Below are 25,740 nucleotides of genomic sequence, written 5' to 3' on the forward strand. Positions count from 1 at the left end.
ATCCAAGTCAGTGCCAGGAGCTGGCAGAAATGGTTGAGGGCTTGCTACCGCTTAATTATCTCATTCTGTCATATCGGGTGGAAGGTTTTTCCCTATTAAATATATTCTGTTTTAATTTCATTTGCATAGTTGACGATTTTTAATGTTACTTTAGCTTAAAAAAAAAAGTTCAAAAAGCAAACAAGCTTAACAAACCAAGCAAAAATTCCTTGGGGACTTTGACCATGGAGAAGGAAACATTACAAACAAAGCACTTTGAATGAAATCATGATTAGTTATGCAAATGCACAAACTGCTCCCAATTACACAAGCAAGTTAGGTCCTTAATAATGGTTTGGTTATTTCAAATCAGAAACACTACAGCTGTATTCAAGCGTATGTGTCCAGGCTCTGTGTACCTTTCTCCCCGTCTTGTCCCACAGTGGATTTGTGTTCTCAGCTGTGCCAAAATGACTCTAAACACACAAGTATGTAGCTTGTCGGTGAGCCAGAGTTTTTGCCAGAAGTGATATGATTAACATTTTTTGAGGATATAAGTATGAACAGTCAATATAATTGCGGGACAAATGTGTGTGTTCAAAGGCAGGTCCTTCTTCTAGTCTCCTGTGTCAGTCCATTGTGACTTCTGGGACTTTGCATATGGTTTGAGCTGGAGAAAAGCCCTTGCTGGATGACACACCAAAGCTGTAGTTGACATTCAGAATAGAGAAAGCTACAAAGCAAAGGCAATTGGAACCTCCCCAAGTGCTGCAAGAACAAACTGTGACATTTCTCCCCTTGTTTTTATTTGATTTAATGATTTGGCTTCAAGTCAGATTTTGTTTCGATTGTTTAGTTTCAGCTGAAGTGCATTTTGCCCTCCTCCTTTTCTCCTTCCCATCCATTGCAGTTCTTTCTGCACGCATCCTTGCTGAGGCATTTCTGTGGAACTAAGAAGGGAGGCACACGGAATTGGTGGTCATTGTGGTGGTGTCTCAACTACAAAGGCAGTTTGTGGGGTATCCCTCCTAAACAGTCTGTGGGGTATCCCGAGGTCTTGATCATTCACCTTGGGAGATTTACTGCACTCCTTGCTCCCAGCATTTATGAGTCTTTGTTCTGGTGAGACCAGGTTGTGCCCAGTTTATAAAAGCACTTGGGTGCATAAAGGTCTAGGCTGGATCATGACATACATGCAGTCCCAAGTGTTCACCAAGACTTGGGAACTGGGCAGTGCTCCAGGGCCCTGTGGGTCAGGCACACCCTTTGGGAATGGCTCCAGTGGGAGTCTTACAGGGTCAGTGTTTACTCTTTATCAGGTAGTCTTTTAAACTTGAGGTGGAACTGCAACACCTTCCCCCAGACTCCAGCAGAGCTCCTTCCTACAGCCTTGGAGAAACCAAGTCAGGTTCATGTGGGTTTGGAAAAATGTAGCTGCTCCTCTTTTGCCATTCTCTCTGGAACCATTTGGAATCTTTGAGACAGGAATGAGCAAATGTGTAGGAAAAGTAGCTCAAAATGTTTTATCAACCAGTACCTTATGTTATCAGTTCAAATAAAGAGTCAGGTGTATTTAAAAAGAAAAAGAAAAGGCAAACCAATCCACCTTCCCACTGAAGTATCTAAAGCACAACGTCTAGCAGGATTTTGGTCTAATAAAGGTTGTTTTACTTCTTTCTATCTTCATTTTTCATTACAGGAATGCAACTCCTGAATTTGAATGCGCTGTGCTCCACTTAAAAATCTGCTGCGCCCTTTCAAGCTTGTAATGATTCTTCTTTTGGATTGGCTTTGCATGCTGCCCCTTTGGCTGGCAGCAGCTTAGCCCGCCGTGGTTGCTTAAATAGTAGAACAATATGAAGTAAACAGGCTCAGATATTGTGCCCTTCGTAAGCTGTGTGTAGGCTAGTTAAGAAAAAGATTAGCCAAAAATTTTAATATGAGGAAGTGACACGATGTGACACTGATCCCAGCTAGTGTAGGAAAATGAAACAAAATTGAGCTAGCCTTATTATATTTTTCAAACTCCTTTCAGCCTGCAGCCCTTCTCCTTTTTCTCACAAACCACTAGAATTTAATTTGGATAGTTCAGCAAACCTACAGTCAGATGCAGAATTGATTTATAGATGCTGCTATTAAAAGCTGATTATGTGCACACAAAACAAACCGTGGAGCTCAATTAATTAGGATGCCGCCTTCAAAGACTCTTCTGCAGGAGTTTGTTTTGTAATTCAGTTCATACTGTATGTTTAGCTTCAGATGCACTTCAGAAACTCAAGAGCACACCCTTTGCTAAGACAAGTTATCCATTCCATTTAATAACTGTTTGTTTTTGTCGTGGACTGGAAAACATCTGTAATGAATGGCTTGCCCTAAATCGTATTTGCATGTAGTCTTTCCGCTGTGCGGTTTAGTATGCTGCTGGTGCTGTGCATGGGTTTTCCTGCTTACCTCTAGTCACTTGTTCATGACTACTTCCAATGTATTTTGGTTTTTTGGGGGGAAGGAGGGAGCTGGGCTCCCTAAAGCTGGATCGGTTGCCTCATATGTTTGCGTGAATGCAGTTGGCACCATAGTGGTGAGGAGAAAGAGTTAAAGGCTGGTGGCAGAGCAAAGGGTACAACTGCCTCTTTCTGCAGCACCAGTTTAGACTGTGGAAGTGCCTTTGGACCTATGGAGTGAGCACTGTTGGAAGTTAGACTTACTGTCTTTGTTGTAGTGCAGTAATTACCATCTCATGAGCATGACTGAAATGACAATGTCTGTGCTTGACACCTCCAGCAAACACTCGCGTGGCTTTGGTGTTTGCTGCAGAGCTCTGACTGCAGGTGGTCTCTGAGAGGGGAAGATGTCTCCTAGTTGTGAGGGCTGTTGCAAGTGCAGGGTAGAGGCAGCCACCAAGTTTGTCCTCTGAAGGGATGAGTTCCTGCAGGTCTTAGGCTCAGTGATTTTCTTCGCTGGGTTTTCAGATTGCTTTGCAATCTTAGATCTTAAAAGACGTGGGTTTCTGTGCCTGTGGCCAGCTGATCACCTCGTAACTAGATGTCGCAGCTGAAGGTTGACCACCACCTACTGTTTGTCAGTGTCCTTTTAAGTTATTATCATTGCCAACCACAGTACGGGTCAATTCGTTCTTCCTCCAGCCGCCTTACCCCGGTCTGTTGGGTTGTTTTTAGTACTTTTGCTAACTTGTATGTCTCAAACCAGCCACGTGTGTTACCACATTAGCATTATTATCCCTTCTAAAGGCGTTTCTATGCTAATAACCTTTGACTTGAACAAGGAGTGTGACATGCTTGGAGTTTGCATTTTTGCTTCTCTCATTGTCACTTTGAACTTTGTTCTTCTGTAAATTAAAGATAGACTGTTAACTCTATGGGGTTGTCAGTTGTTCTGGTGTGGTCAAAACAAACACATGCAATATTCTAGGAAAGTATAACCAATATATAGGTATCCTGGCTAGAGACAAGTTTCTAATTGAAATTAATAGTTCTCTCCTTATTTTTACATTCTAATATAAAAAGATTTATGCCTTTGGTTTTGTGTATTAGAAATGTTCTCAGTATGAGGTTTTTATGTAACTGTTGAGAAACCACAAATTATTATCTGAGATATACCAGTTTGATTTTCCAAGCTGTTACGGAAGAAGTCCAGTTCCAGTAAAGTACTTTCCTCGGGTCTTAAAGTGATTACTAGAAGCCAAATGTCAAGAACAACCCTGAATCAGTATTTATTGAACACAGCTGGTGATCTATCAAGCACCTACTGCTAGTGTTCAAAAGCAATTGGAATGAGGGATTTGCACTGTTGTGTTAGTGTAAAAAGAATGGATCTAATGGATCAAGGACCTTTCAGTGGTCTGTCTTTAGGAAATCCACCTGGTGCCTGCCCTGAGCAAAGGGTGCTGTGCTTCAGCAGAGTAGTAATAATTCAAAAGGCCTTATAGCTCTTTGCTCTTATAGCTCTTCGCTACAGCAAGTATGAACTGGCCTATTTACAATACCAAAACTGAGTTTTGGCAACTTAATACTCTAACAGTTAATGTGACAATAATCTTAATATATGGGCTTCCAGCATGATCTAATCAGGTTTTGTTGCTTTTGTCTGTGTTCAAGAAGATAGTCTAAGGCCATGATGAATGATTATAAGGTTTTATGGATAAAAGGATGGAAAACTCTTGTCTGACCTACTGATTGGGTAATGATCCACAGGCATGACATGAGTAGACCTCAGACTGGGAGGGCTCTGGGGAGCTCCGCAGGACAGCCAGGGTTTGGGTCCTTGCTAAGGCACAGGCTGTCTGTAGCACAGCATTTGCATCCCAATAGCTCCAGTTAGAATAAAAGTGCATGTAGGAAGGGGGAGATAATTATTTATGTGTGACTTCCCACATTCCAGTGGTCTCAGCTTGCTCTGGGTTTTGTTCTCCCACTTTTATTTAGTTTTAGTTGCGCTGCTCGTCCTGAGGCTGCAAGCCCTTCAGGCAGGGGAGCTCGGCCCCTCAGGGCAGACACTCTTTTGGCTACGCGCACAAGTACGCAAATATAGTTTGGTTATACTTCACCAGATCTTCCGTCATTAATCAAAATGCGATTGTTCTCCTTTCAGTGTAAACATGTAATATGTTGTGGGCCCTAAAGCAGACTCTGTAGACGCTCTAACGATAATGAACCTGCGGTAAAAGAGGATGTTGGCTGGGTTTCCAAGCTGGGAAACCCAGCTCCCCCCATGGCAAACAGGGGTGGAGGATATGCTTTGCATCTCGGAATTGGACTCTGTAGGCGTTTAAGTGGGTTCGACGTCTGTATTTTCCTGTGTTCTTCTGTATCTTGGTAGGAAAGCTTCTGGCGAGAGCTGCAGCGCATGAGGATCCTGTGATCGTGATTAGAGAATATGTTCCTTGTGTGTCCTTCCTCTGCTCCGTCTCTTGGGAGTAGATTGTTTTTATTGCTAGAAATCGTTAATGCAGTTAAACTATCTTCCAGCACGCAAACCTGTGTCATTCCACTCTGTTAGTGTCCCTTGGCTAAAAATGAACGCTTTGATGTAATTGTATTTGAGTTGCTTTATGATTTATTAACAATTCCATTAAAATACCATGGGTGTCTGCTACAGAGAGAGTTACGCAATCCACAGTAGAAAAGACATGACATTTCACAAAAAAGGCTTTAAAGAATATATGTATATTGTCTTTTGTATTCCCCTTTGTAAAAAAGAGAATCAGATTCATCCTGGTGTGATGCTGTGCAGGAGCGTGGTTAGGACTTCAGGGTTGTACAAGTTGTTGCATTTCTTAAACACATACTAAAAAATATTCCTCGTCCATAAACCACGATAAACTGCATCTTCATAGGACAGCTTAACGAATAAACCTGTTTTCCGAATAGAGGTATAAGGTTACTTGAGAGCTCAGCTCCAGTGCTGCCCAAAGAAAATCACCGTTTCTATTGCCGTTAGCTCTCCCTGAATTAGTGTCTCTGAGTTAGAGCAGGATGGTCAAATTGCAATGACAAGAAGCTTGTGAATTGATTTGGTTCTTACACAGTTGATTACACATGCTAATGAATTGATTTTGTGCATTAAAAATATGTATTAATTTTTCCTAGTTTAATGTATTATGGAAAACCTTGGGAATTGTTTTTCTAGCATTTGACATCTTATTTTGTAAATTATCTCTCTAGAGAACTGAAGGTTGTTCCTTTTTATTTTCTATGCATGTTCCATGCAAATTCAGCAGAAACATTGCTTCGGTCTTGGTTGTGTGTGGGTTTTTAAAAGCAAAATCTTTATTGTTTGTGTGCAATTACTCTAACAAATGTTCATGACATCCTGTGCAAGAAGCAGCAGCAACATACTGCACAACTGGAGTATATAGTGATTAATTAGCGACAATGTATTTTGAAAGATGGTGAGTTTTTGAATTAATTTATAACTATTACTTAAAGCTGAGTAAATTGTCCCTGAAGAGATGCTGCTCTTTGGTTATTTTTTTTTCTTTTTCACTTTTAAAAAGTTAATTGCATAGCTATTAAGCATAACATTTTTGTAGAAATCAAAAAGTCGCTCAGGTCATGCTTCACAGTTTAGGCTCGTATCCAGTGTTATCACTCTGTGCTTCGCTGCTACTGAGTCCATATTTTGGATGAGATATTAAAGGTACCATCTGGCCATCCATGGAGAAAGTAAAAGACTTATGACCCTGTGTTAAAAACACCCCTTCCCCCCAGAATAGAATAGGTGTCCTAGAAAATATGTTCTCTTTCTTTGAGATAGTTCCCATTGCATGTAAAATCCAGTGTTTAAAATACTTTGGTCCCTGCTTTTGCCTGTCTGTTCAGTTGTGCTCCTCAGAAGTAGCTTGTGATTTTGTAAGCTCTTTGAGTTGACGATGTAAAGTAAAATAAGATTTTATACTGACTGTTTTTCTGTTATGGGATTTTTTTTTTTTTTTAGATACTTCAAGAAGTGTAAAGGCCTCTCCAGAAACAGCTGAAATATTTTTTCAGAAGCTAAGAAATAAAAATGAATTCACAATCCTGGCGACCTTAAAACAAGCCCATTTGAATTCAGGGGTTATTCTCTCTATTCATCATTTAGATCACAGGTAAGTACAGCTACCTGTGTGCTAGTTAATGAAAGTATATGTATTTATGCAGTCAAAAATTGAACAGAAATTAGGGCAAAATTGTTGTGTAGCAGGTCATTTGCAAATATTTATAGTGTTTGGGTAGGCATATTGTGCAGATTCATAAAAAATCACAAGTCCAAATCAGCCAAGGGAGAGTGGAACAGCTGTTACTCTTCAAATGTCTCTTGCCACCAAGGGCATGAAAAGCCAGTTCTCCCTTGTCATTCGTAACTGTAAGGACCAGATGCTCAGCTGGTGTAAAACTGTCACGTGAATATAGCTACAGTGATTCACAAAGCCTGGCCCTGTACATCTACCTCTTCACCAGTTGATTTTTAACACTGCAAGCAGTTTAAAGGAAGCAAAAAAATCCTGCAGTTATGGGCTTACGTCTCCCATGAATGGCAGAGCGCTTTACTCAAAATGTTGTCAGCCTTACAAAACTAAACTGAATGACATGGAGCATTTAAGGATTATTCCTTTGATAGGATAATGACCGCTAGAGAAATAAGATATTCTTTATATAAATCTGTCTGAATAATGGCTATTAAAGATAACTGCCCTACGATTCTGTGACAGAATAAAAAGGAGTTTTAAAATGTGCACTTTCTAAGCAGTCATTAGCACAAGCAACAGATGATCTCTGCTTTAGGTTCACAGTCCTTTTTATTTTCCTTTGTACAATCCCGTAATTCATTCTTGATAGTCTCACCCCCCCCCAAAAAAAAAAAAAAAAAAAAAAAGAAAATGTAAAGAGAGATGTTCAGGCAAAGAAAAATATCTGTTTCTTTTTCACGAGTGTACAAGTTTTCATTAGCAAGCATGGCGTCAATTATTTTGTGCTGGAAGATGGTCCAATTCTACTTTTATTCTATTTCCCAGAGGCCCCATCTTCTGCAATTCACCTTTTAAAAAAACACAACAAACCCAAGAAGAAAAAAAAAGGGAAAACATTCCCAAGGACCATTATGCAAGGTTTAGAAAAGCACCTTTAAATGTTGCAAGGGGTGTTTGAATGCCTCCTAGGTGATGTTTACTGTTGTTGGATCGTAGAAGAGCCATGGGGCTTCTCTGTTAGCTGTTACCTACTTCTCATCTACAGGAGTGAGCAATGTGCAAGGGACAGAACTGGGCAGCTGTGGTTATTGAGTTTTGAACTCAGCCTGTGCCACCATATGTGCAAATCATCCCAGATGGAAAAGTTTATTCTGTCTCAAGCAAGAGAGTGGGTCTGCAGGGCCAGCTGTGCCCTGACAGTGCTCGTTTCTGCATTTGTAGGAAGAACGTGGATTGGTTGGACTACTGACAGGATTAACAAATATATTTGAAATTTCAAAATTAGAGATGAGACCTTCCTTTCTGTGCCAAAATAGCTGCAGAGGTGGGCAAAGAGATCAGCAATGTGAAAATCTCAGACTCTGGAGTCATTAACTTGGAGAGTGGCCAACTGGCAGAAAACACTGCTACTTCGTGAACGTAACGAGTGATAAAAGTACAAAAAAATAATGTGCGATGAACTTGCATTGAAGGGTTGCAGAAGAATTTGAGATATTGATTGGGAAAATAATTAATTCTTGAAGTGAGTAAGGCTGGGCAAGTAGACCCACTGCTGATCTTACGCAAACAAGAATGCATTAAATTGATTCTATCCAGGCACAGCAAAGAAAAGGAAAGGTTAGAGCAATGCTGGTGTCCTGCTCGTGTCGCCATACAAACATAATGCTGCATATCTCATTTGAATCTGGTTCATCCGAGTCATCTGCCTATGCCCGTGTAAAATATGATTGTAAAAGGGTGACAAACAGGATTCTGAAAATCATATTGTTTTATACTGGTATGTTTTTAGGGATGAGTGATTACATTTTTAACAATATATTGATAACATCTATACTTTTTCGAGAAATTTCTCTCATACCTTAAATATTTGTTACATTTTCGCCATCTTCTGTTTATCTGCATATCGGAGTCTGAACTGTCGAATTGCAATGGCAAGCATTTGTCAAGGTTTCTTGCTGAAGTCAGGCAGTCTGCATTATGTGCGTAGGTATTTTAATGGTGAATGCATAATTTAGTGGCATTGTTGAGTGTTTTTGAGGCCCTTTTTCTCTTAACTGTGGAATCTTTTAGTATTCTTATTCGAATGTTATAATGTTAGAGGTGTGAAAAATGAAGATAATACCCAGTTCACACCTTGCTGAAAAAAAACTCCTACCACCATTTTAACCAGCATGACCTCTTTATCTTACCACATGCTCTTAAGTGACGCCTAGTGTTTACAATTTTTCTATAGGGATGTATGCTTTATGTTTATTTTTGAGGTCTCCTTGTCAGCCTTTGGATAATCAAAGGGGAAGAAAAAAAGCCTTCTAGGTTATTTAGACAAATAGAATCACCCGTCAGGTCAGCTTTGGATGAAGCTGCTAAAGAACAGTCTACTTGTGAATATTTCATTGCTTTCTTTGTGAGAATATTAGGTAATCTATTTAAAAAGAAACTTGAAGAATTTGTTTTAAAGATGTTAAGCCTCATCTGATCCCCTTCATCAGGGGAAATCATCGTTATCTTCAGCAGGTATAAAATCGGTCTCAACGAAAGTATGGCCAGAAAGAACTCGTGGCTATTAAATTAGGTGCGCCCTTAAGCTTTTAATAAACACATTCTGGTCTATTCTGTGCTAGGACGTACAGAAAAATGTCTGCATGCCATCGTTGTGTGTGTTCAATTTAAGTGTGCTAAAATGAGGGCTGACTTAGGTGTGGATAATACTAGAATTCATCTAGCATCTCTGACTCTCCTGTAGTATTTCTTGTGGTTTTCATTTTCTTATATGATGAATGACAATAAAGACAGGAGAATGTAGAAGTAAAAAGGAAGCATTTGGATGGGTTACATTAAATAACTGCTTCTTCAGCGCTGGATTTCCGTCTCTCTGACCTTGCCTGCTTCTGGCCAGGGACTTGTCTGTAACAGTCTTTTAATTCTTAAACAACTTCTTGTGAACTCTGTCACAGCAGTCATCATAGTTGGCAGGAGAAGTAGCACCGCCAGCCCTGACTCTGCTCCTTCGCACCAGCTTTAGCCTCGCACAGCTCCTCTGATGTCAGACATGTTGCGCTGGTATTGAACTGTTGCCTTGTGGGATGGAATCACACCTGGCTGTGTTCTTAATTTACAGAAGTCAGTACTAGTTCCTGCTTTTCTGCAGTGAGAGGGTAGAACGATGGTGAGGAGGGCTGGAGGTGGCAGTAACTGAAGGACACGATCAGTCATCGCACAAGTAACTTTTCATATGTTTTGTTTTACAGAGGTTTCATAACAACTAATGGTTCTGGGGTGAAAGAATTTCTAGGGTACAAGAAAATCAAAATGTTTAAAAAGTGAAAAAAGGTATATTCATTTATTCAGTGGCTTGGGAAATATTTTATGCGTTTCTGAAAACAGAGTAAAAACTCATCTTCTCTTTACATGGGTCTAGGAACTTTGGTGCAAATAGACTAATTTACAATAATTGAGGACGTTTCGAAAATTGCTGTTATATTTTAATTTTATAATTTTCTTTAAAACTGTATACTTAAAATAGTTTACATGATTCAGAGTTTACTGATTCAGTCTGTGTTGTCTAGTTTTATGGGAGTGTTTTTTTTTCTTTTTTGCTGGTCCCTCTTGAGGAACATCAAAAATGAATACTTCCCCTGAGATACGGTCATGCAACTACTTAAGGCTTTGAGTCTTAAAAAGTTGTCTGGACTGCTCTCCCAAAGTTTCCCCTCTAATGTCATGTGGTGAATGCTGTCCCTGGGCTATCAGATAGATGCAGAAGTTCTCCATGTGAACCTGAGGCTTGGACGTTTGCTGAGGCTGGGCAGTTGCTGTCACCACAAAAAGTAGCTCCTGAAAGGATTTTCTGCAGATGTAGTCACCTTTTACACTCTATTAAATGCTTTTATTTTTCTTTTCCTGGTTGAGTGCCAACCTTTTATAACGATTATGCTTTTCTCTACTATGCAATATATTCAAATCTTTTGAAATGTATCTTAAAGGGAAAGACTCGGAAACTATCCCTTTCTAATTTGCTCATATTCTTTCACAGAGATTGCTTTTTTACCCACTGACTAGAGCAGCCAGGAGTTCAGGCAGTGATAGTTTTGGGTACAGCTTGGAGGTGACACTTTCAAGAAAACTCTTGTGGTGTCAGGGAATCCAAATTGCACCTCGGTAACCATTCAGATGAGTTTCAGGCAGCTGAATGCATATTTCTGGGCAAATTTATGTCTGAAAAGATAGAAGTTACAAATGTTTTCTTAACTTGAGAGTGTCACCTTGAACACACAGAGTGCCCTGCTTAAAATGCATTGTGCTTTACAATAACAAGATAAATATTTTGAATGATGTTAATGAAGTGATGCTTTAAATTAGAATGGAAGCACTGTTAAACACTGATTGCTGTGTGCTTGCTCTTGGCCTTCAGTTTAAGCTGTATTATCCTCCTCATTTCACTTCTGAATTCGCCTCGGCTTCTTCTTGATGGAATCATCAGCAGAGAGGTGATTTTAATCTGCGACGGGCTTGTAGTATATGTTAAGCCTAACTATTCCATCATATATTTTCATTTACTTGGCAACAGTGGAGTGATGTAACAAAACTTTTTCCGCTCTTTGTGGTTAGATGGCTTTATGCGACTAATGTTATATTCATATCTCTTGAGATACTGTGTATTAGGGCCCTTAAAGATGAAATCATTGGATTCGTTTGGGCAACTGGCTCTAGGTGGTTCTGCTTGAGCCAGGCGGGCTGGACAAGATGACCTCCAGAGGTCCCTTCCAACCTCAGTCATTCTGTGATTCTGTGGTACTGTGATTGTAGTTTAACCATTCTTTCCTTTGGTTAGTGCCTTTCATATCCTGTGAAGAGAGCAGTAAAATCAATTGAATATTGTGGACAGGCATTCCCTACACCTAGTTGTGTATCTCTATTAATTTATTCAGTTTCTGCCTTACTTAGCATTTATTTTCACAGCTGTTGGTGTCTTGTGGTTATCTGCTGTCACATGGGCTGTACTGCGCAGCAGTTTCAGACCTCTTTCAGTGTCAGGGAGGAAATTATCTGTGACAATTTCTCTCTCTTACAGATGTAGTTGTACAAGGAGATAAGTTGCCAGAGGTGAAGTCCTGATGCATGAATTTTGTTCTGTCATTTGAGCATCGTATTAAAATAGAGGTGGAACTGAATGTTCTCTGCTTTTGATGTATGAGTGTCTGTATTTCTGGACTGCAGTATGAAGTCTGTTCTTCTCTCCAGCATCACAAATTCTGCTGCAAATGTGTTACACTGAGAAAAACTTTGAATATTTACCACTTAATCCCATACTATAGAGTTAACGTTGGTTTTGTTTGAGGGTTTTGTTTGGTTTTGTTTGTTGGTTTTGTTTGTTTTTTGAACACCCACACGTTAAAGCTGCGTGTGGATGTTCCCTGTTCCTAAAGTAGTAGTAGCTTATTTCTGCCCTTTCAACCGCTCCGTGCTGATGTATTAGTGCTCTTTGCTGGAAGAGCAGAGGGTTGTAATGTTCTGTATTTTATTTTTTTCGGTAGTAAATTTTAGTTGCTGTTTGTTACTATTCTGACAATAATTATGAACCCTCTTAAATTTATTCATAACAATCAATTTCTTTTGAATTTACTTCCTCTAGTGATTTAAGACTCCTCTGGTGTCAGCTGCTTTTTCTTTTGATGCATTTTCCATGTTTCATCAAAGGTGTCAAAAAAAAAGTATTTTCTTTCATTCATTCACTGCTTTTCTAATGCTTGAGAAGATTCTGTGGGACAAAGGATCCTCTATTTAGCTACTGAAGGTTTGGCTGTGCTCTTGCCTCTACCACAGAAGAGAAAGGTTGCTTATTTCTGTTGGTTTGGGAGATTAACTTCTATCCCCGACTGTATGGTTGGAGGGAAATACTTGTAAAAGAAGCAATTTTGTGTTACACTCAGTTTAATGTTTTCATAACGTTGGGAATGACCTCGTTCTTTAAGTGTTGGTTATAAGGGACGTTGTTAAATTGATTGATGCCTTGTCACTATTGCCTGGATTTTTTTGCTTCAGTTTAGTTCACACTTCATGACCAAAAAATAGGAAAAAAATTGCCAATAGGATGTAAATTCTTGTAATGGCACCCATCTTAAAACTACCTTTCTGTAACTTCTGTTAAATCAAGTCAGGTGAGCCTGTCTGGTGATGTAAATTACCGCAGTACCAACAAATCCAGGGTGGTGATTTGGTTGAAAATTTGTTACAAAATGCTCATATGAGCCCAGAATTTTAGTTGAGACTAGTGACAGACCTACTTGAATACGAGACAAAAGATTTGTCTCTTGTGCCTATGACACTGAAAACCACCACTGACATAGGTGAAATGTGAATTTTGACAGATACCGTTATTCTTCTACTGTTGTTTGAAAGGGTTTCTATTAAAAAATAAATAACAAAGAAATCTGTATTCTGCCAGAGCAGGAAGCGGGAAGACTTACGTTGAAATTGGCTTTTGGTTTTACTAATATACATATTGGAAAGTTGTTAGTTGTATTTGCAGACCTCTTGCTCTCCCTGGAGAAACTTTGTCAAGAAAGAGAGTGAGAGGAATGGTTTATGCCATTTGTTTTTACAGTGTTTGATCTGGGGAAGTTTCTTCCCTTCTTGATTTTTAGGAGAAAAGGAAGCTTTAGATAGGCAAGATTGATATTAGCAGGGCTGTGCGATAGTGAGAGCAAAATGGGTCTAAATATATTGATAAATGGGGTTAGTGAGAGAGATGGAAGGCATGAGACCAATTGCTCGAAGGCAAGAATTGTGTTTCAAAAAGCATTTCCTGGTTTGGGAATTTGATTTCATATTCACAGCTCGAACAAGGATGGCGTAGACAATGTGCTGTAACACCAGGTTTGAATTTTGGCAAGGCAAGGCTGTCACTTTTTGGGAGAATAGCTCCTCTGGAAGTGCTTTGTGGAGCTCAGTGGGACCTCAGCTCCCACTTCAAGCTCCTGTTGAGCTCCAGAAAGTGCTGCAGGAAGGCTGGCTTGGGAGCCTCACCTTGTCATCAGCAGTGACATTAGAGGGTCTGGGATATCATGCAACTCTGATGACCAGGGGCCCTTGAATCATAACACTAAACTCATCAGAAGATATGCAGGCTTTGCAGATGGGGAAGACAAGATTTTGCCTTCCTGATTTAGGGGCATAGCTGAGCTTAAAGTCTAAGGCGTGGCAAGTGGAAAGATCTCTCAAGGCAGAGGCAAATTCTTGCCTTCAAAGCCAGCAATGGCTTCCAGATCACAGCAGCCCCACTGAAGTCAGATGAGGGGCTGCAAGATGTTGATAGAAACAAGATCTTATTCGTAGAACCATAGAATGGTTTGGGGGCACCTTAAAGGTCATCTAGTCCAACCTCCCCTGCAGTGAGCAGGGACATCTTCAACTAGATCATGTTGCTCAGAGCCCTGAGGCACTGAGGGACCCTGAGGGATGCCACTCGTCACTGATCTCCATCCAGACATTCAGCCATTGACGACTACCCTCTGGATGTGATCATCCAACCAATTCCTCATCCACTGAACAGTCCACTCATCAAATGCCTTTCTACAATTTAGAGAGAAGGATGCTGTGGGTGACCATTTCAAAGACCTTACAGAAGTCCGTATAGACGACATCTGTAGCTCTTCCCTTGTCCACTGGTGTAGTCACTCCATCATAGAAGGCACTAGGCTGGTCAGGCAAGACTTGCCCTTGGTGAAGGTGTGCTGGCTGCCTAATCACCTCCCTCTCCTCCATGTGCCTTAGCATAGCTTCTAGGAGGATCTTTTCCATGACATTCCCAGGCACAGAGGTGAGGCTGACAGGTTGATCATTCCCAGGGTCCTCCTTTCTACCCTTTTTAAAAACGGGATACAATGTTTCCCTTTTTCCAATCACCAGGGAATTCACCTGACTGCCATGACTTCTCAAATATGGAGAGTGGCTTGGCAACTACATCAGCCAGTTCCCTCGGGACTTTGGGATGTATCTCCTCAGGTCCCATGGACTTACTGACATTTTTCTCCCACATGCTTTATTAGTTTGAATCGTGTACACACCCTGAGGGGGACAGGGATGGAAAGGATTTGAGCAGCCTCACTTGCATTTGTTTCCTGGCCTCCTGCTCCGCATCAGGGTATTACGAATCTGCCTCTCCCTCCTCACCTTGTGCTGTGGCTTCTTTTTGGCCAGAGAGAAGCTGCAGCACTCTGCAGTAGCCAGGAGGATTTGTGCGGGTGAATGTTTGTGTATGGTGTCTCTCTGCACTTCCAATCTTCTGTTGCCTGGCTGTTCTCTCCCATGAACGTTCTGTTGGGGAGGGTGTTCCTCAGTGCATGTCCCAGCATGGGGCTCTGTCTCCTGTGCACATGAGGAATGCACCTTCCTTCTCCCCAGCTGTCCTCCATAGCTATCCAGTGCGATGAGCAGTGTCATGCTGGAACAAAGCTGAAATGGTTGGCCTTTTTTGTGGTAGAAGAAAATAAACAGCAGAAGAGATGTAAGTACCAGAATGGTCAGTAGCTTGCTGGCTGAGGTACTTCAGAGGCATTTTCCTCGCACCATTAGTCTCTGCTCTGCCTGATTTGGAGCAGGGACTTGAACTTGGTTCTTTTCCATCTGAGACGAGTGTCCTGAGGAGTGTCATTCTCTTTTTTTTTTTTTTTTTCCCTGATGCAGTAAAAAGCTTTGTTGGCAGCACCTGGCCAGGATTATGCTAGTAAACCAAACAGTGCCCTGGCCCAGGCTGGAGCACTGGCCTCCTGTTGTCCGTTCTGAATAATTGCTATCATCTTCCTTGGCTTGCTTTTGTCTCCTGCAATTAGCACCCTTGCAGATGATGCCAGGGCATGGGCTGTGGAGCAGCATTGGCCAGGGACTGCTGCCAACAGGCAGTGTGGAAAAAACCCACCCATGTCATGGAAAAAGTGGGAGAGAGCGCCCATATGGATGGGAGTTGTAGTGGAGAACCACTGTTAGTATTTGTCTTCAGGGCCAGGGAATGAGCCTTGCTGGCTTTATTTGTTAGTATAGGCGTAGGACTTGAGATCAACTTACTGAATTTAGGTTGCTCTTCTACATGACTTACTGTTTTTGATGAATTCTGCATAATGGCAGGGCCTCATCAGGTCGACCTGAGAGACTGGTTTTACTGTCCCATTGTTTGTGCACGGTGTTTCGGTATGGGAAATACCCTCTTCTGATTTCAACCTCTCTTCAGTTGGGATCTCTGCTTCCAAATAGGCAATAACAGCGGCATTAAAGAGTATTTGGGAAAGTCTTTCAGAGGCTTAGATTTGCTCTGTCTCTCATTTTAACAAGCATTTCATCCTGGATGCCACAAGCCTTGCTGCAAGAATGTTTTGTTCTATCAAAAGATGTGGTTTTAACGAATGGGTCGCACTTTTGAACAAAAACATCCTGGGTCAGAAAATTCTTGTCTGGCTCTAAAGCTGTATTCAGCAAAAGAAAGGGACAGAAACTGAACTGGTAGGTTTCCTGCCCACTGTGCACTTACACTAAGTGCTACCAACTTATCCAGAGAAGTGAAGACCAATTTTTATTTATCACTCCCTGGCTAAACAGCCAGTCACCTCTTGTCTGGGTAGAGCTCGAGATAGTCAGGGAGAAGGGCAAAGCCAATAAGGCCAAGCAGTAGCGTGAGAGAGGGGGACTAGGTTTTTACAGCTGTGGTGCAGGTGCCACTTGGCATTTAGAATTCATCTGGGGATGTCTTGATGCCATATTGTTCTGGGGGATGCACCAAGCGGTAAAAACTCCCAGTTACTGTTTCAGAACACTTCAAGTGTTACTTCCAAATAGAAAAATAAGGCTCACACTCCAGACTGCCCAGTCGTTGTGCCATGGAAAATAGCAAATAGCGCATTGCTGAACATGGTGGCTGTGTTGGATGAATTGCATTTACATCTTCATAATCTACATGTAGCAGAATTGCTTATTGATATTGTAGCCATAGTTTGCACTGAATAGTGTAGATTATCTTTTTTTTATGTTTTATGTAGTTATACCTAATAAAAAACCAGAACTTTTGTATCAAAAATCTTCAGATAAAGATTTTTAAAAGTAATGGAGGTAAGGATTTTAGGTTTTTCTTAAGTACATACTGCTTTTTAATTTTACTGGTTTTCCTTTTCTTCTTGGTGTAGATCAAAGAGCTGTGAAGAACTCTTTTAACACTATACCTATAAACGTCAGTAGTAAAAGTTTAAAAAGAACCAACACGCTGTAATAAATTGATAAGCAGCAGACACAATATCTTGCCCTTTAGCTTCTAAAATATTTGTCTACATGCTGTATACTGAAGTCAAAATTATTAGTTGCCTGGAGTAAGAGTGGGCAGCTACAGTGCGCGTTTGCTGTGTGAGCAGTGATGCCAAATGAGCGAGCGAGCCATCAAAGCCTTGGAGCTACCAGCACTGGCCGTTAGCTGGACGGGCCATACCTCCCTCTTCTCAAAGACTGCTACCACAGACACCAGGACCACCTGGTGTTTCACCTCCTAAATCTCTAGCTTTTTCTGCTGTACCTCCTGACTTCTACTTTCCGCGGTCCCCCCCAGTGCTGGTGTGTCGCAGCCTGAAGAGCAGCTCCTGCGCAGGCCACGTGCCCTTCTCCGGGACGGGCAGTAGCGGCTCCGCAGCTGAGCAGATCTGCTGACTCTCCACTCTTACCCTGCAGTTACGATGGATCAGTGCTGGGCAGCAGGAAAACATCACTGTTTTCTGTCTCAAATTCCTCTGGGGTGTTTGAGACAAATTTCTTCCTCTTACGAAGATAGGCTCAGCCTTAGTCGGTACATAAGGGATCGCCGCCTGGCTGGTTTCCAAGCAGAGCAGCTGATCTTCCCGTGGCCTTGGCTGTTGTCTTTGCAGTGATTGTGCGTGCACAGAGTGATCTGCAGAGATGTAACAGCCTTTTTTTCACGTTGCCATTTTCTTCTCTGTATGTCAAACATAGTAAACCTAAGCACCTATCATCTCCCTCCTCGGTTAAATCCCTTTGACCCAAAGTGTGTGTAGTTTTTGGGGGGTTAAAATCAAGTAGGCTGGTATTGATTAAACAACCACAGAGATCATGGACATTAGTAAAGGGGGAAGCAGGTTCTCCTGTTGTACTGTGTTTCTCATTGCGGTTTATTTTTCAATCCAAGAGCCGTTTGCCTTTTGCAGCATCGATGAGCACCTTGGAGCTGTTGGGAGAAAGAGTAGTGATCTTCATAATGGGAATCCTTGGGCTGATGCTCTCCCTGCCGTGAGTGGTCTGGGCTGGAATGGCGTGGACAAGAAACCGGTGATTCAGCTGATGAGATTCCCCTGAAGCTTTTCAATAATGAGATTCTTGGTCAGGAGAAGACTGCGGTATGATGCAGTTATTGTTTCCTTTGGGATTAAGTCCTTTAGGAAACAAGATCACCCTCTTTTCTCTCTCAAGAGATTAGTAATGCAGAGCGTACAGGGGAGCGTAGAGTATTTTTATCACTATAAATGAGTTTTTGACGTCCAAGTGTATTTGTTAATGCTTAGCTTACTTTCTCAAAGACTCTTCCAAACTTTTGGAAATTTTGTACCCAAGTGTGTGCTTTGTTACTGCCTCACAGAAGGCATGAGAAGCCCCACTGTGGGCAGACTTCGCATTTCCACCCATATCTGTTTGTCAGTGCTGAGGCTTGTTCCATCTTCCGAAGCTCACAAGATTGAGCCAGAGCCATTTAATTCCAGGCAGTTAAGCAAATCTAGAAGAGTGGAATATCAAGCACAGTATTTTGTAAAAAATGAAGTGAAAATGATTAACTTTCACTTCCCTGTGTTTCAGTGTCATGGCATTAGTTCAAGATGAAGGGAATATTGTTCTGGCTGCCATTCCACTTGTTTTTCTAATTGTGTTTTCCTGCTGCCTCTACAGATTATTAGTAAACCATAAATTATTCTCATAATAATTCTCCTAATGGCTATTATTTTCTTTTTCATTTTGATGGGCATTTTCTTTAACAATCATCAAGCCTTTTGAAGGTAGATGTATTTGTTAGTTTACCAAATGGAAGAACAGAAGAGGTTGCCTGTGGATCTCAAAACAGTGTGTTAATCACAGTTAAAATAAACCCCCGAGTCTCCACAATTTTTGCACAGCTTGGTGTAGGAAGTTTTCTTTGCTTATTGCAGCATTGTTGAATGTCAGCATCTTCTCTCAGCAGTTCTTAATTCCTGAAATTTTTACAGTGATGTCTTTTTATTGGGAAACCAATGTTTCATTCTCAGGGATCTCCTTATCTCACCTGCATAAGGGGCAATATGAGTGTTCATTTTATACCTCCTGTACTGACCTGTGTGTCTGCTGCTGTAGTTTGTTCCCTGCGTACCTGCGTCTCTGTGTGCTGGCCTCAGTTCTGCCATTGACTTTGAAGAGAGGGGGAGCTAGCTGTTGGCTGTACCAGGAGATAATGTTTCAGCACATCCATGCTTTTCTTTTTCCAGATTGTATCTACAGTTGGGTGGAGACACTTAAAAGTTGCTGGAGGAGTCCAGTTCCGTAATGTTCCCCTTCACTGTTAAGTCGAGAGTGACCTTATTTTTATCCTTGAAGCTTGAGTTATGGAGGAGGTTATTAAGTTGACTGATGTCCTGCCACTATCGCCCAATTTTTTTCCAGCCAGGCCTTCAATTAGTTTACACTTCTTGCCAATGCAAAAATTATTTTTGGGCCATGATGAGGTAAATTATTTCAGATTATAAAATTTATTGCTGACTGTAGTCGACTGCTTTGTTAATACTGAGGAGAAAGAAGAAATTGCCCTTTGCCAGTTTTGCAAAAGGGTAATTGTTTTTGTGCTGTTGCTAGGCACGTTCCACTGTGAAACACCCTGAAGGAAGGAGAGATGTGCAGTGAGCCCACCCTCCTCCTAGGGATAATGATTGTACAAGATGGTTTTGATTTGGTCTCATCTTCACTCTTGAAAACTGCAATCATTGTCTTGTCTGTTCTTTAATATAGATAGCCTGTTAAAGTAAACATCACCCTAAAACATGTGTGCACTCAGATTACAAACCACTGTCCTGCCTGATTGCAGATGTAGCAGCAAAAATAGACAAAAATGAATTGTCCATTCTCCCAGTTGTTGTGCGTCTCACCACGTACTGTGTTATTTTCCTTGCTCTTATGCTGTGGGTTGCATATGATTATTGCAGAATCTCCATTTCTGTTTCTCTTTCCTGTTTTAAAAGCATTTTAGGGGAGGACTTTAAAATGAGAAACTTGGTACTTGGAAGACAAATGGTTTGTCAAGCTTGTTCCCAGAAGAGGTCCATTATGCAAGAAGTAGGCCTGTCTGACTAAGTATCGAGTTTGGTTATGGGGTGCTTTTTAAATCCATCTGCTGGAATTTCACCAGCAAAGCTTCTGTTTGCAATCTGAAAATCTGGTGTGCTGTGTACTTACCTTGGTACAGCTGCAATGCTGGTTTTTTTACTGTGTATATACATATATATGCATACATACTCATGCATGTGTATATATATATTTACACACACCACAAACACACATACGTATTTAACAAAGCAAATATGTACACATGTGTAAATTGTTCTGAAGAGCGAGCACTTCTTGATTTTGTATTTCTTCGGAGAAATTCCATTACGAAAAATGAAGGGAGGTGTTAATAGTAGATCCGAAAGCAAACCAAACAGTGTCCAGTCTCAGTTTTTGCTTAGGTCCCTGGTTGGTAATGGCTAATGATGCCCCTGTCGCAGAACTTGGTGATGTCTTTTGTGCATTCATGCCGTCACCGTATCCTTACTATGCTTTCAGTATGTGAGGCAATTATTCATAATAAGGTACTTGTATTTCCAGTCAGATCATGTTATGGAAAACAGTGTTGCTGGAGGAAAAAAAAATAATTTAGCATGGGATCTTGTATACTTACATGAAAGTTGGAACCTGCTGTTATGTATTATTGAGAAGAAAGATGCGGTGCAAATCTCGAAAATGTCTATTTTCATCTTTGTATCTTCTTGCTTGTCTTTCCCCCTCTTTTAAATAGCTCCTGCATGATAATGAGAAGCTGTGTTATGTAAAATGTTGCTGTGCTGATAAGAATGGTTCATGACATGATGATGCATTTATGGTACAGGTACCTGGAGCTGGAAAGCAGCGGTCATCGAAATGAAATCAGGTTGCATTATCGTTCAGGCAGTCATCGCTCCCACACAGAAGTATTCCCATACATTTTGGCAGATGATAAATGGCACAGACTTTCCTTAGCAATCAGTGCTTCTCACTTGATTTTACATGTGGACTGCAATAAGTAAGTAAAGAGTGGGGTTTTTTAAGACTTTTATAAGAAGTTGTCACATTTGGGACATTCCAGCTCTGAGTAAATGAAATGATAACAACTTGGGACTTTATTTTTCCCTTCCTTTTCAGAATTTATGAAAGAGTCGTGGAGAAGCCCTTCATGGACTTACCTTTGGGTACAACCTTTTGGCTGGGACAGAGGAATAATGCACATGGTTATTTTAAGGTATGGCTTCCGTGAAAGGAAAAGTGTGAATTTAAACAAGAATTATTAAAGGGATTGGAGCATCTTTCATATGAGGAGAGGCTGAGAGAGCTGGGATTGTTCAGCCTAGAGAAGAGAAGGGTCAAGGGGGAATTCCATCAATGCGTATAAATACGTGAATGTAGAGGAAGAATGAAGATGAGGGATCCAGAGTCTTCTCAGTAGTGCCCACTGACAGGCCAAGAAGCAATGGGCAAAAACTGAAACACCTGAAATTCCATATGAACATAAGAAAACAGTCCTGTTGTGAGGTTGGTCAGAGTAAGACTACTATGGAGATATTCAAAAGCCACCTGGAAACAGTCCTGGGCAGCCTGCAGTACCTGATCCTGCATGAGCAGTGGAGTTGGAGTAGGTGATCTCAGGAGCTTCTTCCCAACCCCAACCAGTTTGTGATTCTGTAATCATAACACAGTTCTTAGTGCTGTGGTGTGTTCTGTGTCAGCATGTCTGATGCAGTGAGCTGTGTTTCCATCAAACTGGACTTCACTAAATAGACTTGAAGACCCAGATGTGCAGGGCTCAGTGTCACCATATGACACAGCCAACAGCAGTGTAAGACAGGGAAAGGTTAATGGCTGAGTGCAACAGAATTCCAGGAAATAAATAGTCAAATTACTGTCTGTTTCATAGCTAGATGCATTTTTTTGTGTGTCACAGAATGGTACAGTCTAGGGAACTCCGTTTTCATTACCTCTGTAGGATTTAGATTTCATCACAATATCTTCTCGGCTCAGAAATGAATGACATGACTAGGATCAATGAAGAGAATGCTTTTTCCCTCATAGGAAGAATATTTGTACATACTTTTTGCTTACTGCTTCTGCTATAACATGTATATATGGCAAGCGCCTTGTGAATAGCAAGATTGAGGAAGTGAATGTCGTGTGGAACTGGAGTGTAAATTTTGATTCCTCTGAGTCCATTAGGGAGCAGTCGTTGGTCACAGCCGCTATCTGTGGTTTGGCTTTAGTCTTCTCTGGAGCCACTTTAACAAATGATGGCATCCCTGTGGATGTCTTCCACACTGCAGTCCCATTTTCCTCTCAGTAGGCATCTTTTTACTTGAGCTGCAAAATAGAATTGATGATGTTGATCACAGACCCAGTCACTTTTTAAAATATGGCCTGCTAAATCTTTTTTTCAGTGTAAAACACTTTGACTTTGGTTTTCACAGAAAGTTCTGTGCTTTTGTGCTAAAATCAGTTTTTGGGTGTTGAAATACATTTGCTATACTGAAATGTTAATTTATGTCCTTGTGGTGTATGAAGTACAGAGGTCCAGTGGGGGCACTCAGATTTGAAAACTGAAGCATGACTGTTTTTATTTTTCAGTTCAATATGTGTTTCCTTTTCCTCCAAAAGACTAAGAGCATATCTGCTAAACAAGCTGCAAAATCATATTTCTGGCTTAAATAAACAGTTGACTCCAAGAATAAAATCAGAAAATATTAATACATTGCTTAAGCTGATCTCAGATGCACTTCATTTATCCTATGTGCTTATAATTCATAATTTTTTAATATTCCTTTTATTTTTTTACGCCTTCTCAGTTTTTGACTTGATTATATTCTTCTTTTTGCCCAATCATAGTCACTGTGAAGAAACTCATTAGGTGTAGAAAAATAAATACTCCCGTAGTAGGCTGTAATTTTTTTCCTTTCTTTTCAAGAAAGAAAAAAATAAACAAAATACATGGAGCATTTTGCCTCAGTTACAAATTTAAACCAGCTTAACAAATACAGAAATGGATAGCTCTTAAATGAGCATCGATATAGATAAAATATACTCCAGCATAATGTAATACCAATGGTCAAACTGTACCTGAAAATGAAAATGATGCTGTGGTACTGGAGGTTCATCAGTTTAGAAGGTGCCTTTCAATGCTTCTTAGTGTTTTGGAAAGCCTGTATTTTTAGACACTCAATGTGGGGCAACTACTGATCTGATTTTGAGAGGTCCAGGCACTTAGCTATTTCCCCAAATCAGGCTGCTTTGAGTGGATTAAATGGATTGTCCAGAGGGGTCAAAATCATTAGTCACTCTGAAAAAGATTTTATTTGTCTGCATTTGATTTTGAACCTAATATTGCTGCACTAAACGAGTGTGCCAATAGGCATATTCACACTGGGATATATTTGTACCTGTTTCACTTTAAGGTATGAAGTCTGAGAGAGCAGTTCTGGCTACCTGATTTCTGGTACCGTGTAACTTCTCTCGGTACCTAACACTGGTGTGTTAATTTGAACCACTAGGTCCTTTAGGAGCCTGTGCCAAAATTCTGGGCTGGGTGTCACAGCTCCCTGTTGAGACTTTGGCAGAATGAGAAGGAACCTGAGTTCCTGGCGAGTGGCAGAGTCAGCTTATATCACAGCTGATGTATAATGAATAAAGCTCTTCAAATAGTTGGAGGAGCTTTACTGTTGGCTCGTAGCTAAGTGATTTGAATACTTGCCTGTATGTTTAGTGAAGATTTTTTTAAACTTGAATGGGTTGGACTGTGCCATTCCTCCTTTTCATGAAAGTGCCATAACTTGGGTTGACATGAGTTTGAAGTTGATGACACAGAGGAAGGAAGGGAGGAGAAATTAATGCAGTGAGCTTTTTGGTGTCTTTCTGGTGTGCTCTTCAAAGAGGTCTTTGCTCCTGACTTCCAAAACACATGTTATGGGAGGTCCTGATGTGGAACCATGTCTCGGGCACACCTGTTTTTTCACTGTTAGCTAGTCTTCACAGCTCCTCGTGCAGCATGGGGGAGCATCCGGTTGTCCTAGATCGTAGCTTTGTTGTTAAGGGAGAAGGGTAGGCCCTCCAGTGACACCTGCTTTTCTCTGTAGGTCACTTAGGTTGCTAAGTCACCCCATGTCATTCATTTGAGGTCAAAGTTATGGTTCTTTGGCTTTGCAACATCTGTATTAAATGTCCTGTGTATGTGGACAAAATGTGGCCTTTTGCATTTAGTTTGCATGGTGTTCTTAGTGTCATGAAACGTTCTCTTCACAATCACACTGAAGTATGTTGTAATCATTTTGCTTTTCCTCCTAAGAAGGGGTTTTGGAGATGCAGGGAGGGAGTCATAGATGAAAGGGACGTCTGGAGTGAATATGATAGGATGGCTCACTTTGAAATTGCTGTTCCGCCTTTGCTTATGGAGAGCAGCAAAGTGGCCACTAATGATATCTTAATGACTAAGGATGCATGTAAATTCTGCCTGCAAGCATGAGATCTATTCTTCTGGGTGAAACCGACCCTTTTCAGATGGCACGGTTGAATTTCATCCTAAACTTTCCCTTCCTCTAAGTTCTTGCCAACATGCGACTCTGCAGCTGGGTAACAGGCGTGTAGTTTCTCAGCATTCTGCGTGCTTTATGGAAAGATCCCCATCGAAATCATAAAGGGCTTGCATGAATGTGTTTCCTGACTCCAGTTTCTTTAATCTTCACTTCTATTTGACAGTTATGGCTTAGTGAAAAATTAGCATTTTATTTAAAAGAGTGTTTCAAAGTAACTGAAACTGCAACTGTTTTTCAAATTACTTTTAAAGGTCATTTTCAAGCTTTTCTACAATGGCTAACTAAAAATAATGATGAATTCAACACAACCAAACTCTTGCCATTTAATTACATCTTGACATTTAATCTTATGTCTTTAAAAATGATTCTGTTCTTATGTCTTTAAAAATGATTCAGTATGTCTGTATTTGTACATCTATCTATTTTACTTTCTCTTTATTCTTCCATCACTGCATTGGGTCCAGGCAAGAAGCTGTGTATTCATAAGTATTGTTTTTATCAGGTAGTTTTTCTGTGTGGGCTTTAATGTTATGCATGGTGAATGACAAACATAATTTTGACAGGTAAAAATAATGTATCCTTTTTTTTTCCCCCACCACGTACACACACAGGGCATAATGCAAGATGTGCAATTACTTGTCATGCCTCAAGGATTTATTTCTCAATGCCCAGATCTTAATCGCAGTAAGTCTATTAATTCTTATACCATGAAATGAGAGGTGTGCTTTGTATCTACTTTCTGTCCTACAAGCTTTCTTAAAATCTTAAGTTTTGATGTATTGGTTGTCAACTTTGACACGATTGAGCCTATACATGTTTTTGTTAATAATAGACATATTTTGTTATTCTAGCATGCCCGACTTGTAATGACTTCCATGGACTCGTGCAGAAAATTATGGAACTGCAAGACATTTTAGCCAAAACATCAGCTAAGGTAATGTTTACTAGGAGGTATGGCATGGGAGAAATAAGGACTCTGAGGCTTTAATTGCCATCTTTTTAGATTATTTGTGCATATGTGGGGCTGTGCATGTGCGTGTGTGCGGAACATCCCTGCATGGTATGTTTATAGGTTTTTATTTGTGTGTCTGTGCCTGGTGTGTATACATACAAAATCCCAGTTCAGAGAGCTTTCTTGTGTTGTAATATTTTTATAGAATCATGTCTTTTAATGGTAAACAGAATCCAAATCCCTGAGCAAGGAAA

General features: G+C 40.7%; 1 protein-coding gene across 2 annotated transcripts in view; it reads left to right on the forward strand.

The window, feature by feature from the left end:
• The window catches only part of NELL2 (neural EGFL like 2), a 156,574-nt gene that overhangs the window by 15,758 nt on the left and 115,076 nt on the right, over nt 1–25,740 (forward strand). For both annotated transcript variants that reach the window (XM_054187934.1, XM_054187932.1), the window contains exons 3-7: nt 6,433–6,583; nt 20,814–20,987; nt 21,107–21,203; nt 25,146–25,218; nt 25,386–25,468. In XM_054187934.1, coding sequence (XP_054043909.1) covers nt 6,433–6,583; nt 20,814–20,987; nt 21,107–21,203; nt 25,146–25,218; nt 25,386–25,468 — 578 coding nt within the window. The remainder of the gene's footprint in view (nt 1–6,432; nt 6,584–20,813; nt 20,988–21,106; nt 21,204–25,145; nt 25,219–25,385; nt 25,469–25,740) is intronic.

This window comes from Rissa tridactyla, chromosome 1 (genome assembly GCF_028500815.1).
Source record: "Rissa tridactyla isolate bRisTri1 chromosome 1, bRisTri1.patW.cur.20221130, whole genome shotgun sequence".
NCBI lineage: Eukaryota > Metazoa > Chordata > Aves > Charadriiformes > Laridae > Rissa > Rissa tridactyla.